The sequence below is a fragment of the Zophobas morio genome, unplaced genomic scaffold (assembly GCF_036711695.1).
Source record: "Zophobas morio isolate AGI-343-1 ecotype UQ-CSIRO unplaced genomic scaffold, CSIRO_AGI_Zmor_V1 ptg000008l, whole genome shotgun sequence".
NCBI classification, from domain to species: Eukaryota; Metazoa; Arthropoda; class Insecta; order Coleoptera; family Tenebrionidae; genus Zophobas; species Zophobas morio.
In genome coordinates, this window is record NW_026972113.1 from 11,338,233 (window position 1) to 11,356,176 (window position 17,944).

At 35.9% G+C, this 17,944-nt stretch overlaps 2 protein-coding genes across 3 annotated transcripts in view; one reads left to right on the forward strand and one right to left on the reverse strand.

Annotated features, from left to right (window-relative positions):
• The first annotated feature begins 185 nt into the window (after nt 1-185).
• Nucleotides 186-17,063, forward strand: LOC135125346 (tetraspanin-18). Of its 2 annotated transcripts, none has more exons than XM_064050848.1 (6): nt 186-398; nt 7,157-7,252; nt 7,933-8,031; nt 9,072-9,200; nt 16,311-16,670; nt 16,726-17,063. In XM_064050848.1, exons 2-6 carry the CDS (start codon nt 7,187-7,189, stop codon nt 16,867-16,869), a joined length of 798 nt encoding a protein of 265 aa, XP_063906918.1. In that variant the 5' UTR covers nt 186-398; nt 7,157-7,186; the 3' UTR covers nt 16,870-17,063. The 2 variants fall into 2 exon arrangements, with proteins under 2 accessions (XP_063906918.1, XP_063906917.1); XM_064050847.1 differs by having other exon boundaries at nt 186-390.
• Nucleotides 17,048-17,944, reverse strand: part of LOC135125344 (mediator of RNA polymerase II transcription subunit 14) — a 30,966-nt gene continuing 30,069 nt past the window's right edge. The window contains exon 13 of the mRNA XM_064050845.1: nt 17,048-17,453. Within this exon, the coding sequence (XP_063906915.1) occupies nt 17,085-17,453 (369 nt within the window). The 3' untranslated portion in view covers nt 17,048-17,084. The remainder of the gene's footprint in view (nt 17,454-17,944) is intronic.

The following is a 17,944-nucleotide window of genomic DNA, read 5'->3' on the forward strand; positions in this document are numbered from 1 at the left end:
GGATTTCAATTTTCTTCTTTTTTAATTTTTTTATGGTTTTTTTGTCTTTTTCATCAGTGCAACCAACCCATTTTCGGGCGCCAAATTCAAACCGGGTCGTTTTGATCACCCAGCACGTGTTTTCCCCCCCACTTGCTCGTGAAGAATGCAACAAGTGTTCAACGCAACCGCGTTGGTCGGCGTATTCACAGTCTAATGTATTTATAAATCGCAGTTCTCATTCCGACGAGGTCGGTAGAGCTCATTTGGGGCCGAGTTCATTCATACGTAGCACGATTTGTGTTTTTGTTTACTGTGTGTCGGTGAACGGATGTTTTTGTGGAGGTTTCGGTGCGGATTGAGGGGGTGAGGAGATGAGACTGTAGCGAGGTCGTAGAAACTGAGAAAATTGTGAGTGGGTAATTACGACTTGAATTTTTAATATTTTTGTACAATAAGTTGAATGAAATTAAATGCCTGCGGGACGCATTTTTTTCCATAGTTGTTCTAGACGCTCGAGAAAGTCTAGAATTCCAAATCGATTGACAAAATATCGAAATAATTCTGACGTTATTTTTATTGTACGCATTAACATCTAATCTGGCACTAATTAAACAAGTCCTCTAATGAGTTATTATGAGTCACGTAATTCCAAAAGAATATGTCACCGTATCAGTCACATGATTAAAAACAGTAATGATCATGAATAATAATCTCATCAAAAATCAAGCAAGAAAAACCTTCCTGTCCAGGTAAAATGATAAAACCCTTCCTGACCATCTGGTTTCCCAAAACTCCCAAAAAAACTACATTCCACCAGAATGCAGCAGGTGCACAACGTGAACGTAGACCTGATCGTCAAGGCTGTTAAAGCTCGAGTCTCCTATATAATTTGTCAATTATGTGGAAAGTGGAGGAATACCGAATTCAGGAACTTGTAAAAAGGTATAATTTGCATTTCGCTGAAGGAAGAAGGGAATAATCGTGCCAATAATTTTATGGAAAGGAACGTGGCCTTTGGTTTTTTGCGATTTGATTGTGTAAGCGGGTTTTGTTTGTTTTTGTAAGACTTTCCAGTGAATTGTGGGTTAATTACAAAAATAAATAAGCCAACGCCTTGGTATGATATTAATATGCGTGTGCGAGCTGTAATTAGGATAAAGGATTTTTATTCGATTTTTTCCTGCCCGCAGGCTGTATGGAAAGCTTGCAGTGTGGTAAAAAATAAAATTGTTTTTGCAAATTAAGTTTTTATAGTATGTACATGATATTTTCTAAATTTACAACTTTGCAAGTACCAAGTTCTTATGTAAGGTGTCTGAACTGACTAGTACTTAGTTTGCAGATTTTTTGAATTCTAGATCTATATTTTTTTTACAGATCTTGTAGTTAATATTCCATCTGTAGGATATAGATGTGTAAAGTTCGAAATAAACATCCTTTTTCGAAGCACCGTTAGAACTTTGAAACCGTATTATGATTGAATCAACAACGGAAATTGAGTTTTTGAGTTAGATTTTCAAAGCACAAATATTGATATTCTAGATCTACATCTTCAACTTTACAAATAGTCATATGAGTTGCTTAAATTGTTACAAATAATATGTGGTTTTAGATCTATTGCTCTATATTCGTGGAAAAGTCGTCTGAACGTCGTTTTCCCTGAAATTCTTTTTAAGATGCGATCTATATAATCTACCAACACCAAAGACGATAGATCATTTGGCAAAATCAGTCTTATTTTAACAAGTACTAGCCCTCTTGGAAAAAAAGAACGGCTGAGCGAGGCTAGTACTTGCTTGGATAAAACTGATATTGCCGAATGGCATACTTTCGAAGAAAATAAAGGGTGGGTGGGCGGGGCCAATTCTTGCCAAGATAAGACTGATTTTGCCAAATGATATACCCTCTACCCCTTTTTTCTCAGAGGGTATGTCATTTGCCAAATCAATCTTATCTTAGTAAGAACAAGGCCCCGTCCACCCGCCTTTATTTTCTTAGAGAGCAAGTCATTTGCCAAAATCAGTCATTCTATCCTGGTAAGTACTAGCCCCGCCCACCCTCCCTTTATTTTCTTAGAGAGTAGATCATTTTCCAAAATCAGTCTATCCTGGCAAGTACTAGAATAGAATATAGTAGATGAGTAATCTCGAATTACCAGATCCTTCAGGCTCTTTAGTTGTATGTCTTTACTGAAACTTCTAATTCTAGAATAGAACTTGTCTTCGCCTTTTCGTACTATTCGTCCTGTTCGCCCTTTTTCGTCCTTTTTCTTCCTTTTCATCCTTTTCTTCCTTTTTCGTCTTTATTCTCCTTTTTCGTCTTTATTATCCTTTTCGTCCTTTTCGTCCATTTTCATCCTTTTCGTTCTTTTTCGTTCTTTTCGTCCTTTCCATCCTTTTCGTCCTTTTTGTCCTTTTTCGTCTTTTGTCGTCCTTTTCGTCCTTTTCGTCCTTATTTGTCCTTATCGTCCTTTTCGTCCTTTCTCGACTTTGTTCAACCTTATTAACCTTTTTTGTCCATTTCGTCCTTTTTCGTCCTTATTAACCTATTTCGTCCTTTTCGTCCTTTTCGTCCTTTATCGTCCTTATTATCCTTTTTCGTCCTTATCATCCTTTTTCGTCCTTATTATCCTTTTTCGTCCTTATTATCCTTTTTCGTCCTCGTCCTTTTCATCCATTTTAATAATAATAATAATAGTAACTTTTATTGAAACAATTTTAAATAAATAAGGTACAAAAGGTACAGATACAGCAAAAACTGATATTAATCTGACCTGACATTAGTATCTAACCTAACATTAGTATTAAAAGAAGTTTAATTATTAATAATTTAAAACAGACCTAAATTTATATTTGGTATTTCTCCATTCAGCAGTCGTTGTTTTAGCAGTTTCTTTGAAGTCCTTTTCGTCCTTTTCGTCTTTTTGCGTCCTTTTCGTCCTTTTTCGTCTTTATTATCCTTTTTCGTCCTGTTCGTCCTTTTCGTTCGTTTTCGTCCTTTTCGTCCTTTCTCGTCTTTTTCGTCCGTTTTCATTCTTTTTCGTCCATTTCATCCTTATTAACCTTTTCCGTCCTTTTCGTCCTTTTTCGTCCTTTTCGTCCTTTTTAATCCTTTTCGTCTTTTTCGTCCTCTTTCGTCTTTATTATCCTTTTTCGTCCTGTTCGTCCTTTTTCGTCCTTTTCGTCCTTTTGCGTCCTTTTCGTCCGTTTCCATCCTTTTCCGTCCATTTTATCCTTATTAACCTCTCCCGTCCTTTTCGTCCTTTTTCGTCCTTTTCATCCTTTTCCGTCCTTTTCGTCCTTTTTCGTCCTTTTCGTCCTTTTCGTCCTTTTCGTCCTTTTTCGTCCTTTTCGTCCTTTTTCGTCCTTCTTAATCTTTTTCGTCCTTTTCGTCCTTGTTCGTCTTTTTCGTCCTGTTTCGTCCTTTCAGTCCTTTTTCGTCCTTTCAGTCCTTTTTCGTCCTTATCCTTTTTCGTCCTTTTCGTCTTTTTGGTCCTTTTCGTCTTTTTGGTCCTTTTCGTCTTTTTCGTCCTTTTCGTCTTTTTGGTCCTTTTCGTCTTTTTCGTCCTTTTCGTCTTTTTCGTCCTTTTCGTCTTTTTCGTCCTTTCCGTCCTTTTCGTCCTTTTCGTCTTTTTCGTCCTTTTCGTCTTTTTCGTCATTTTCGTCATTTTCGTCTTTTTCGTCCTTTTTCGTCCTTTTTCGCCCTTTTTCGTCCTTATTATCCTTTTTCGTCCTTTTCGTCCTTTTTCGTCCTTCTCGTCCTTTTCATCCGTTTTCGTCCTTTTTAGTCTTTTTCGTTCTTTTTCGTCCTTTTCGTCCATTTCGTTCTTATTAACCTTTTTCGTCCTTTATCGTCCTTTTCGCCCATTTCGTCCTTTTCGTCCTTTCTCGTCCTTGTTCAACCTTATTAACCTTTTTCGTCTTTTTCATCCTTTTCGTCCTTTGTCGTCCTTTTTCGTCCTTTTCGTCCGTTTTCGTCTTTATTATCCTTTTTCGTCCTGTTCGTCCTTTTTCGAACTTTTCGTCCTTTATCGTCCTTCTCGTCCTTTTCGTCCGTTTTCGTCCTTTTTCGTCTTTTTCGTCCGTTTTCATCCATTTTCGTCCATTTCCTCCGTTTTAACCTTTTCCGTCCTTTTCTCCTTTTTCGTCCTTTTCATCCTTCTCGTCCTTATTATCCTTTTTCGTCCGGTTTCGTCTTTATCATCCTTTTCCGTCCTTTTCATCCTTTTTCGCCCTGTTTCGTTTTTATTATCCTTTTTCGTCCTTTTTCGGCCTCATCGTCCTTTTTCGTTCTTTTTCGTCCTTATTATCCTTTTTCGTCTTTTTTCGTCCTTTTCGTCCTTATCATCTTTTTTGTCCTTTTCGTCCTTTTTCGTCCTTTTTAATGCTTTTCGTTTTTTTCGTACTGTTTCGTCCTTTCAGTCCTTTTTCGTCCTTATTATCCTTTTTCGTCCTTTTCGTCTTTTTGGTCCTTTTCGTCCTTTTCGTCTTTTTCGTCCTTGTTCGGTTTTTTCGTCCTGTTTCGTCCTTTTCCGTCCTTTTCGTCCTTTTCGTCCTTCTCGTCCTTTTCATCCGTTTTCGTCCTTTTCATCCGCTTTCGTACTTTTCGTCCTTTTTCGTCTTTTTCGTTCTTTTTCGTCCTTTTCGTCCATTTCGTTCTTATTAAACTTTTTCGTCCTTTATCGTCCTTTTCGCCCATTTCGTCCTTTTCGTCCTTTTCGTCCTTTCTCGTCCTTGTTCAACCTTATTAACCTTTTTCGTCTTTTTCCTCCTTTTCGTCCTTATTAACCTATTTTGTACTTATTAACCTTTTTCGTCCTTTGCGACCATTTCGTCCTTTGCGACCATTTCGTCCTTTGCGTCCTTTGTCGCCCTTTTTCGTCCTTTTTCGTCCCTTTCGTCCTTTCCGTCTTTTTCGTCTTTTTGCGTCCTTTTCGTCCGTTTTCGTCTTTATTATCCTTTTTCGTCCTGTTCGTCCTTTTTCGAACTTGTCGTCCTTTTTCGTCCTTCTCGTCCTTTTCGTCCGTTTTCGTCTTTTTCGTCCTTTTTCGTCCTTTGCATCCTTCTCGTCTTTATTTTCCTTTTCCGTCCTTATTAACCTTTTTCGTTCTGTTTCGTCTTTATCATCCTTTTCCGTCTTTCTCATCCTTTTTCGTCCTGTTTCGTTTTTATTATCCTTTTTCGTCCTTTCTTGGCCTCTTCGTCCTTTTTGGTTCTTTTCGTCCTTTTTCGTCCTTATTATCCTTTTTCGTTTTTTGTCCTTTTTAGACCTTTTCGTCTTTTTTCGTCCTTTTCGTTCATATTATACTTTTTCGTCATTTTCGTCTTTTTTCGTCCTTTTTCGTCTTTTTTCGTCCTCCTCGTCCTTTACGTCCGTTTTCGTCTTTCTATTCTAGAATTAGAAGTTTCAACAAAGACACAATTAAAGAAGCTGAAGGATCTGGTAATTTGAGATTACTCATCTACTATATTCTATTCTAGTACTTACCAGGATAGACTGATTTTGGCAAATAACATACTCCCTAAGAAATAAAGGGCGGGTGGGCGGGGCTAGTACTTACCAAGATAAGACTGATTTTGGCAAATGACATACCCTCTAAGAAAATAAAAGTAGAGGGTATAGTACTTGCCAAAATCAATCTATCCTGGCAAGTACTAGAATAGAATATAGTAGACGAGTAATCTCGAATTACCAGATCCTTCAGCTTCTTTAATTGTGTTTTCACTGAAACTTCTAAATCTAAAATAGAACTTTGTCTTCGCAAATTGCATCGTTTTCCCCTTTTACGACTTTCCTAGAATTTGAAAAAATCTGTAGATTTCGCAAACTTTGCTATTCTAGATCTACATCTTCAGCTTGACAGATAATAATCGTATGCATTGTTTAAATTGTTGTAAATAATGCGTGATTTTAGATCTCTTGCTCTAAATTCGTGGTCTGTAACCCCTTTTTGACATGGAAGATCTTGAAATTCTACATTTGGAAAAGTAATTTAAACGTCGTTTTCCTAGAAATTCCTTTTTTGGTGCGGTCTACAGAATCTACCAACACCGTAGATGATATTCCATCTGTAGAATATAGATGAGTAATTTTCGAATTAACCAGGTTCTTTAGCTTCTTTAATTGTGTGTCTTTACTAAAACTTCTAAATCTAGAATGGAAATTGTCTTCGCAACTTTTCTGGTTTCCAAAATCCCCTCCACGACTGTTCTTCCAAAATTTGAAAAAATCTGTAGATTTCGCGAAATTTGACATTCTAGATCTACATCTTCAACTTTACGGATTGTTTAAATTGTTGCAAATAATGTCTGGTTTTAGATCTTTTGCTCTAGATCCGTGGTCTGTAGCTCCTTTTTCCGATGGTAGATTTCGAAATTCTACATCTAAAAAAGTAGTCGAAACATCGTCTTCCTTGAAATTCGATTTTTGGTGCGGTCTATGGAATCTACCAACACCCTAGATGATATTCTATCTGTAGAATATAGATGAATATCTAATTCTCAATTTAATTAGTTCCTTCAGCTAAAAAAGCGCTCGTGCTCTAGATTCGTGGTTTATAACTCCTCTTTTCAGATGGAAGATCTAGAAATTCTACATCTGGAAAAGTTGTCTAAACGTCTAAATATAGATGAGTAATTCTCGAATTAATCCGAGGTTTCAGCCGCTTTAATTGTGCGTTTTTACTGAAAATTCCAATTCTGGAAGAGAACTTGTCTTCGTAAATTTTTTCGTCTCGTCTGCTACTGTTCTAGAATTTGCAAAAATCTGTAGAGATTTCGGAGTATATTATGTTAACAGACCGTTTGAATCGATAACGAAAATTATGAGTTCTTGACAATTTTCTAGCCTCTTGGAGTTGCAATTTTCACACCACACATTTATCAAACAATTCTTGCGTGTTTTCATCGCAATTTTCCACCAATTTTTCCATAATTAAAAACTAAATAAATAAACAAATTACTCCACACCCTCCACAAATATTAATTATTAACTTGCGCGTAAATGTAAATTTTAACAAATTTTTTTTCATGCACGAACCACTGGAAAGTGGTATTTTACTCCGACTTTTCCATATTCAGTGCACGAAAACACCTTCGATGGGTGAAATCTGATCGAGTACGTGATGGAACCCCACAATGTCAAAACAGTGTCAGTTAATCTGTCATGCTTTCAGATCCTTTTGATGGGACGCTTCTAACCCAAGATGGTCTACGACTGTGGTTCCTGTTTGGCCAAGTACATCCTGTGCTTCTTCAATTTCGTCATTTTCGTGAGTAATTTTCGCTTAATCGATATTTAATTTAATTAGGGGAAAGCGGTATTTTGTTTAGTTGTTGCAAGAATCATTACAATCGATATTAAATTCTTGAAAATAAAAGTAATTTGGTAATGCAACCTTGGTAGTGTTAATGTGGGTAATTTATTAGTAGTTTGAATGGTTCGTGCGGGAATTTTTTTGATGAGGTTCAGGGTCGTGCTGTGGAATTTTAACTGGGGTATTAGGGGAGTCAATAGCTGCTGCATTAGTGGATATTAATTGGTGATGGTATCGGGGCGCACTTTGAAATAACAGGCTATTTTTATCATAGAAATTTTTTTCTCCACCCCCTGGAAATCGGAATCCACCCCACTAAAATATTGAAACCAATTACTTCGAGCCGCCTTAACCAAATAAAAACCACTAGAAAGCACTTGCATAACAAACGAAAACCAAACAACTCATCATTGTATTTGCTCAAGATATCGTGGGCAGATGCAAACATGCATCAGTAAATAATTTATCACGAAAGTCCAACGTCCTGTAATAGCTAGTAGCATCTAATGCAGCCGCTAGAAATCAATTTCTCGGTCATAAATGGACTGATCGGAACCACTTGATTACTTTCACTCTATATTAATCGATTCGAGTCGTTTCCGAATCGCCCTGTATAACAATTTCTCCGTTTCCAGCTGGCCGGATCAGCCGTTCTAGCCGTTGGAATATGGCTAGCCGTGGACAAGAACTCCTTCATAGGCTTGAGCAAAATCGTGCCGAACGACAACGTGCAGGTACGTATTGTAATTTTTTGCGGTAGCTGGAATGGGCTTTCACTTTTCATGGCGCACTTAACAAAAATAATTAAGCCGAGATCGAGAGGGATTTCTTTTTTGCTTTGTCCGCGTTACGAGTTGTGATTATTTTAATATAAATCGCTTTCAGGTAAAAGTGAACTTAACACTAATTTAAATAATAGTTTTCACGTGCATTTCCACCCTCCCCGACACGTGGAAATGGGGCGAGGGTTCATTAACCCGTGCATTTCCCGTTCTGAATAAAATTAGAACCGATAAAGCACCCTTGCGATTTAATTTCGTACTTTTTCTCGAAGAATTGAGATTCGTCTTCCACTCCCAGTCTCGACTCAATGAAGCACGAAATTAATTCAAATTAGTCGCTTTGTCTGCGATTTTTTCAAATTCGATTGACGCTCCTTGCGTGCATTAAATGCAACACGCAAGTTACGTAACACTGCAGCACAGCATAATCCATGTAGGTCGATTTTTGTAATGTAGTACACAGAACGGTTCTTTAATAAAATCCATCTTGAATGCAGTTAAGCTAAATTACACATTGTTTCCACTTAACTGTAAATAAATGATTAATGAAGCGAGAAATGGAGTAAATGCGTATGTACAAATACACGAATATGGGTCGCGTCAACATTGTTCCGCCGAAAGTGATGTCATCTTAAATTGTGCTTCAGTTGAAAACAACCAAATCAAAAAAAATCATACTTGAGTATTGAATATCGGTCGTTGACAGTGTCGATGAATATTTTACAAATTGACCGCTTTACAGAATCGAAGATATCGTTAAAAACGCGGATATCGATTCGGAGAAAAACAGAGGGGACTCGTCGCAACTCCAACCTGTCGTGGCGAGTCCCTCTTCTCCCCGACCAGACATACAATCACACTTGTCATTCCACACACATGCGAAATTCCACCAAAGGTCAATTGATATTGGTGGCAATTGACCTCGGGCGTTCAGAATTAAATTTGGCTTAATTAATGTCGCGACGTTTTTTTAATGTGTGTTTTTTTTGTAGCAATTTACGCAGCCCGCCGTGATTGAGCAGGGGTCGTACATTTTGATAGGTGTGGGAGCTTTCATGTTCGTCGTCAGCTTCCTGGGATACTGCGGAGCGCTGAGGGAGTCGCAGTGCCTTTTGACAACGGTAAGTTCGGGTTTTTGTGGCCGAGTAACTGGATATGGTAATGAGTACGGGTCGGTCCGTTAAAGACAATTATCTGATTTTTAGAGTGGTGCGAGTGGAAGTTTGGTCTGTTTAGGAGGTCGAGTGTGACTATCAGATGTGATAGGTGACTGAAAATGGCATTGTTTTATTTTTGACGGGTGGGCTTTAATTAATTACGTTGATTGGTGTCATGACACTGAATGTGTCAAGCTTATCCAATCAGTGTAAAAAAAGGAAAGATAGTCTTCAATGAAAATTAACTGTTTAAAACAAACTAATAAAAATCCATGTAGATTTTGTTGTCAATAGTTTGTGTCAGAATTTTACGAAGATTGTTAGAATTTTAAAATTTAGAACAAGTTGTGTGTTTTAGTTATTTTATTCCGTTCAATACCGTGGATGTTTTGTCATTTTACAGTGACTGGTGTCAAGACATTTGACACTGGACTTTCAATATAATCAAAAATGAATTGAATGATTATTTGAACAGACTTCGAAACTATTGTGTTTTCATCCGGAACACTATTCATTGTCAATGTTAAATAGACATGGTGGTGTCAGGTTTCCTGTGTCAAATGTAATCCACATGAAACTAATCAATGTAAAAAAAAAGAAAATAGCCTTCAAATTTATAACACACCTATAAAATCCTATTTAGATTTTATGTTGTTAATTTATACATAGCTTTGTGAAAACCAGTGTTATTTTATTCTGTTCAATACCGTGGATGTTTTGTCATTTTACAGTGACTGGTGTCACGACATTTGACACTGGACGCTCAATTTAATCAAAAATGAATTAAATCATTACTTGAACAAACTTAAAAGCTTCATTGAATATATTTTGTTGTTGTGTTTTCATCCCCAAGACTATTCGTTGTCAATGTAAAATTGACATCGTGGTGTCAGATTTTCGCTGTCAAATGTAATCCACGCGACACCGAATCAGTGCAAAGAAGTGAAAATAATCTTCAAATTTATAACAAACCTATAAAATCCCCTAGAGATTTTATGTAGTCAATTTATACATAGTTTATGTCAAAATTTTACAAAAAGTTTGTCAAAATTTTAAAATTTAAACAAGCTTTGTGAAAACTAGTTGTTATTTTATTCCGTTCAATACCGTGGATGTTTTGTCATTTTACAGTGACTGGTGTCAAGACATTTGACACTGGACTTTCAATATAATCAAAAATGAATTGAATGATTATTTGAACAAACTTTGAGACTTCATTGAATATTTTTCGTTCTTGTGTTTTCATCCCCAAGACTATTCGTTGTCAATGTAAAATTGACATCGTGGTGTCAGATTTTCGGTGTCAAATGTAATCTACGCGACACCCAACAGTGCAAAAAAGTGAAAATAGTCTTCAAATTTATAACAAACTTATAAAATTCCATATAGATTTTACGTTGTCAATTTATAGGTACATAGTTTGTGTCAGAATTTTACAAAAAGTGTCAAAACTTTAAAATTTAGAACAAGCTTTGTGAAAATTAGTCGTTATTTTATTCCGTTCAATAGCCTGGATGTTTCGTTATTTTACAGTGATTGGTGTCAAGGCATTTGACACTTGACGTTCAGTATAATCAAAAATGAATTAAATGATTATTTGAACAAACTTCGAAACTTCATTGAATATTTTTCGTTGTTGTTTTCATCCCTAAGACTATTCATTGTCAATGTAAAATAGACACGGTGGTGTCAGATTTTCGTTGTCAAATGTAATCCACACGACACCCAATTAGTACAAAAAAGTGAAGAAAAGTCTTCAAATTTATAACAAACCTATAAAATCCCATATACATTTTATGTTGTCAATTTATACATAGTTAGTGTCAGAATTTTACAAAGAGTTTGTCAAAACTTTAAAATTTAGAACAAGCTTTGTGAAAACTAGTTGTTATTTTATTCCGTTCAATACCCTGGATGTTACGTTATTTTATAGTGATTGGTGTCAAGACATTTAACACTGGACGTTCAATATAATCAAAAATGAATTAAATAACTATTTGGACAAATTTCGCAACTTCATTGAAAAATTTTTCGTTGTTGTGTTTTCATCCCCAAGACTATTCGTTGTCAATGTAAAATTGACATCGTGGTGTCAGATTTTCGCTGTCAAATGTAAGCCACGCGACACCCAGTAAAAATAGTCTTCAATGAAAAAACTCACAACAGTGACACTTCCATAAAACATCATATAGACTTTATGTTGTTAGTTTATACCTAGTTTTTGTCAAAATTTTACAACCAGATTGTCAAAATTCTAATTGCTGTAGATGTTTGGCATTTTACATTGACTACTGTCAAGACATTTGACAGCACACGTTGAATATCGTTAAAACTTGATGGAATGATTATCCGAACAGACTTCGAAACTTCATTTAATATTTTTCGTTGTTGTGTTTTCATCCCCAAGACTATTCATTGTCAATGTAAAATTGACATCGTGGTCTCAGATTTATGGTGTCAAATTTAACCCACACAACACCCAATCGGTGTAAAAAAGTGAAAATAGTTTTCAATGAAAATTAACTATTTATAACAAACATTTAAAAGCACATTTAGTTTTTATGTTGTCACTTTATACATAATTTGTGTCAGAATTTTACAAAAAGATTGTCAAAATTTTAAAATTTAGAACAAGCTTTGTGAAAACTAGTTATTTTATTCCGTTCATTACCCTGGATGTTTCGTTATTTGACAATGATTGGTGTCAAGACATTTGACACTGGACGTTCAATATAATCAAAAATGAATTAAATGATTATTTGAACAAACTTCGAAACTTCATTAAATATTTTTCGTTGTTGTGTTTTCATCCCCAAGACTATTCGTTGTCAATGTAAAATTTACATTGTGGTGTCAGATTTTCGCTATCAAATGTAATACACGCGACATCCAATCAATGCAAAAAAGTGAAAATAGTCTTCAAATTTATCACAAACCTTTAAAATTCCATATAGATTTTATGTTGTCAACTTATACATAGTTTATGTCAAAATTTTACAAAAAGATTGTCAAAATTTTAAAATTTAGAACAAGCTTTGTGAAAACAAGTGTTATTTTATTCTGTTCAATACCGTGGATGTTTTGTCATTTTACAGTGACTGGTGTCAAGACATTTGACACTGGACGTTCAATATAATCAAAAATGAATTAAATGATTATTTGAACAAACTTCGAAACTTCGTCTTGTCAATGTAAAATTGACATCGTGGTGTCAGATTTCCGGTGTCAATTGTGACCCACACGACACCGATCAGTGCAAAAAAGTTAAAAAAGCCAGTGAAAAAACTCTTAACAGTGAGACTTCCGTAAAACCTCATATAGACTTTATCTTGTCAATTTATACATAGTTTGTGTCAGAATGTGACAAAAAGATTGTCAAAATTCTAAAATTTAGGAGTTTTGTAAAAACTAGAGGCGATGTTATTTTATTTTGATCAATGTCGTAGATGTTTGTCGTTTTACATTGACTAGTGTCAAGACATTTGACACTGAACGTTGAAAATAGACTAAACTTAAATTGAACAGACTTCGAAACTTCATTTAATATTTTTCATTGTTGTTTTCATCCACAAAACTATACATTGTCAATGTAAAATTGACGTCGTGTAAAATTTCCGTTGTCAAATTTGACCCCACGACAACATTGTAAAAAAGTGAAAATAGTCTTAAGTGAAAATTAACTATTTATAACAAACTCAAAACAGTGACACTTCCATAAACCCCATATACATCTTATGTTGTCAATTTATACATACTTTGCGTCAGAATTTTACAAAAAATTGTCAAAATTCCAAAATTTAGAACAAGCTTTGTGAAAACTGAAGGCAATGTTATGTTGTTTCGTTCAATTACTTTGGACGTTTGTCGTTTTACATTGACTGGTGTCAAGACGTTTGACGTTCAATATAGTCAAAAAATTATTATATGATTATTTGAACAGACTTCGAAATTTCATTGAGTATCTTTCGCTCTAGTGTTTTCATCTCCAAGATTGTTCATTGTCAATGTAAAATTGACATCGTGGTGTCAGATTTCCGGTGTCAATTGTAGCCCACACGACACCGATCAATGCAAAAAAGTTAAAATAGTCAATGAAAATCTCTTAACAGTGAGACTTCCGTAAAACCTCATATAGACTTTATCTTGTCAATTTATACATAGTTTGTGTCAGAATGTGACAAAAAGATTGTCAAAATTCTAAAATTTAGGAGTTTTGTAAAAACTAGAGGCGATGTTATTTCATTTCGTTCAATATCGTAGATGTTTGTTTTACATTGACTAGTGTCAAGACATTTGACACTGAACGTTGAAAATAGACTAAACTTAAATTGAACAGACTTCGAAATTCCATTTAATATTTTTCGTTGTTGTTTTCATCCACAAAACTGTTCATTGTCAATGTAAAATTAACGTTGTGTAAAATTTCCGTTGTCAAATTTGACCCCACGACAACATTGTAAAAACGTGAAAATAGTCTTAAGTAAAAATTAACTATTTATAACAAACTCAAAACAGTGGCACTTCCGTAAACCTCATATACATCTTATGTTGTCAATTTATACATAGTTTGTCAGAATTTTACAAAAAATTGTCAAAATTCCAAAATTTAGAACAAGCTTTGTGAAAACTGAAGGCAATGTTATTTTGTTTCGTTCAATTACTTTGGATATTTGTCGTTTTACATTGACTAGTGTCAAGAAATTTGACGTTCAATATAGTCAAAAAATTATTAAATGTTTATTTGAACAGACTTCGAAATTCCATTGAGTATTTTTCGCTCTAGTGTTTTCATCCCCAAGATTGTTCATTGTCAATGTAAAATTGACATCGTGGTGTCAAATTTCCGGTGTCAATTGTAGCCCAGACGACACCGATTAGTGCAAAAAAGTTAAAATAGTCAATAAAAAAACTCTTAACATTGAGACTTTTGTAAAACCTCATATAGACTTTATCTTGTCAATTTATACATAGTTTGTGTCAGAATGTGACAAAAAGATTGTCAAAATCCTAAAATTTAGGAGTTTTGTAAAAACTAGAGGCGATGTTACTTTATTTTGTTCAATATCGTATATGTTTGTCGTTTTACATTGACTAGTGTCAAGACATTGAATGATTATTCGAACAGACTTCGAAACTTCATTTAATATTTTTCGTTTCCAAAACTTCATTGTCAATTTAAAATTAACATAGTCGTGTCAGATTTTCGATGTCAAAAGTTACCTACACGACACTAATCAGTGTAAAAAAGTGAAAATAGTCTTCACCAACTATTTATAACAATTTTTGACACTTCCGTAAAGCCCCATCTTACATTGTCAATTTATACGTAGTTTGTGTCAGAATGTGACAAAAGATTGTCAAAATTCTAAAATTTAAGAGTCTTATTTTATTTTGTCCAATATCGTAGATGTTTGTCGTTTTACATTGACTAGTGTCAAGACATTTGACACTGAACGTTGAATATAGACTAAACTTAATTGAATGATCCGAACAGCCTTCGAAACTTCATTTAATATTTGTCGTTGTTGTTTTCATCCACAAAACTATTCATTGTCAATGTAAAATTTACGGCATGTAAAATTTCCGTTGTCAAATTTAACCCCACGACAACATCACTGTAAAAAAGTGAAAATAGTCTTAAATGAAAATTGACTATTTATAACAAACTCAAAACAGTGACACTTTTGTAAAAGCCCATATACATCTTATGTTGTCAATTTATACATAGTTTGTGTCAGAATTTTACCAAAAATTGTCAAAATTCCAAAATTTAGAACAAGTTTTGTAAAAAGTAGCAGCGATGTTATTTCATTCCGTTCAATTAGCGTAGATGTTTGTCGTTTTACATTGACTAGTCTCAAGATATTTGACACTGAACGTTGAATTTAGTCAAAACTTAATTGAATAATTATCCGAACAGACTTCGAAACTTTATTTAATGTTTTCCGTTGTTATGTTTTCATCCTCAAAACTATTGAATGTCAATGTAAAATTGACGTCGTTGTCAAATGTAACCTACACGACATTAATCAGTGTAAAAATAGTGAAAATATTCTTCAATGAATATTAACTATGATTTATAACAAACTCATAAAGGTGTCACTACCGTAAAACACCAGATACATCTTATGTTGTCAATTTATACATAGTTTGTGTCAGAATTTTACAAAAAGATTGTCAATAGTCTAAAATTTTGAACAAGCTTTGTCAAAACTAAGAGTAAAGTTATTTTATTTCGTTCAATTACCTTGAACGTTTGTTGTTTGACATTGACATTCAATATAGTCAAAAATTTATTAAATGATTATTCGAACAGACTTCGAAACTTCATTTAATATTTGTCGTTCTTCTGTTTAATCCGCGAAAATTGTCACCGTCAATGTAAAACTGACAAATTTCCGTTGTCAATTAAATAAGAGATTGTTAGGCGAGATAAGATTTACAGAAACAACCAACTTAAAACAAATTTTATTGCGAATTGTGTTTGTTTACGAGTATCACGTGCCACCTTGATACCAAATCCCGTTCAGTAATTTTAAATGCGTCGTCATCCTCCTATATTAAAACAAAAACCACACCATCCACATACCTCCTCATTACACTTCGTCATCACCTGTGATTTCACGCAATTATCCGCCATATTAACGATCACTTACGATTCCGGCATGCTCGACTCGGCCATACAACGAAATTACACCTCGGAAAGGAAAAAAACAAACATAAATACCGTATACATCTCGCAACAAGGTTAAAAAGAAGTGGTGCAAGGTAACGGATTGATTATTCATGTGCTCCACAGGGTAAATACCTCGTTAGTCTCATTACGCCATTCAAGACGCATATTAATAGGAAGTTAAGCATCAAGGCTGAATAATAAAATTTAAAAGTCGTGATAAGCGATAACGATAATCGTTAGGATGTTTGCATTAATAACATTAATAAACCCTGCACCCTAAATTGTGAGCAATTTAGCTGCCGTGGGTGCTCGTAGTCGTAAAACGCGTTCACGACCAATTAATCGGTCGGTACTTTTCCGTCAGCGGAATTAGTACTAATGGTACGTTTTCTTTGTAGTACGGGATTTGTCTGTTGATCATCATAGTCGTGGAGATCACCGTCGGGTGCTTGACTGTCGCCTACAAACCGAAAGCGGAAGAGGAGACGCGGAAGGTACTCAAGTCCACGATCGAGAAGTACTACTCCACCCCTGAGAACAAAGACGCAGTGACTTTAATGTGGGACCATTTGCAAGCGTCGCTCAAGTGCTGCGGAGTCAACAACTACACCGACTACGAAAGTAGTACCAAGTGGAAAGATAGCGGCAAGGTCATCCCCGAATCCTGTTGCGTCTTGGAAGGGGACCCTTTGAAGTTTCAACCCAAGTCGCCTGAGTGCGTCACCAAGCCGAGCGAAGTCAACTCCTACTACAAAAAAGTGAGTACCTATTGTAGTAGTTTCGGTATGACTTATTATCGAACCACCGTTTCAGGGTTGCTTCAACGCCGTTATTCACTGGCTCATGACCCACATCGACATCGTCATAGGCATCGGCGTCGGCCTCGGCCTGCTCGAGCTCATCGGCATCTTCTTAGCCTTCTGCCTCTCCAAAGCCCTCAACGGCTACATCAAATGAGCCCCCACCAAAAAGTGCATTTAATCTAATAATCTAGTCGTTACGATCATTGTTGTCTAAGTGTGTACATATTCTAAGCAACGAACTCAGTATTACGTGCGCGTGCCTTTCGACCGACCAAATTTTCATAGTAGCACAGCACACTGTAACCTTGTTAGTGTTAAGGAGCCAAATAAACTTTCTTTACACATGGATCCTTTATTTACAATTTACATTCATTGCGGTCCCATCATGCCCATGGGCATGGAAACCGGGTACCCTGGTTGCCCGCCTTGCATGGCCGGGGACTGGATCTGCTGCACCGCCCCCGGCGCCGGACTCGGCTGCTGCGGCTCCGACGGCAGCACGAGGTTGAGCAGCAAATCGCGCAGCGCCGGGAAAATCGAACACTCGGTGATGTTCGACTGGAACTGCGTGAAGTGCTTGAGGAGCTGACTGGCGGCGGCCATGCCTGGAACCGACCCCGTCTCCCGCTTCTCCGCCAATTGGGTTAAATTCGTGTTAATGTCGTAGATGAAGGGGAGGATGAGCGACGGAGGTTCCATGTTCGAGGGGTACTGCACCCCCATGCGAGTTATTTGCAACTAAAAAAAAAAAAAACAAAAATGAATCCTACTGACTGCGCCACTTTCGCAACCTACATTGATTAAATACATATAGATAGACCCATGCTATTGTTTGGAGCGAACAAGAGATGGCGCACCAACAGTCGGCCGTCAAACGCCGGCGAAAAGCTTGGACACCAATCACGCGCATAGGTAACACAAATCACACCAACAATACATTTAATAAATCTACCACTCGATAGAGGGCGACGAAAAAAATGTGTAAAAATCTCATAGTCAGCATTTAAGGTTAAGGTAAAACAAATTTAATATTATGGCGGTATACCTATTATCCATGAACTGCATGGTTAACAAATATGCGTCCCTTCGTCCACTTTAAAGGTACGAAATTAAACGACCACTACTTTAATTAATAAGTAACAAGTCATCTAATTTGCTTCCAGAATAACTATGGGTTATCATCAAACTATGAACACCAAATTAATTCAATATGAACATCTTCTTACGTA

What these genes read in the sequence shown, in the direction of transcription:
- LOC135125346 (XM_064050848.1), top strand. Translation starts at nt 7,187, where the DNA reads ATGGTCTACGACTGTGGTTCCTGTTTGGCCAAGTACATCCTGTGCTTC. An exon ending in TGCCGAACGACAACGTGCAG is followed by an intron (nt 8,032 to 9,071) that starts GTACGTATTGTA and finishes TTTTTTTTGTAG; the next exon opens with CAATTTACGCAGCCCGCCGT. An exon ending in TCAACTCCTACTACAAAAAA is followed by an intron (nt 16,671 to 16,725) that starts GTGAGTACCTAT and finishes CCACCGTTTCAG; the next exon opens with GGTTGCTTCAACGCCGTTAT.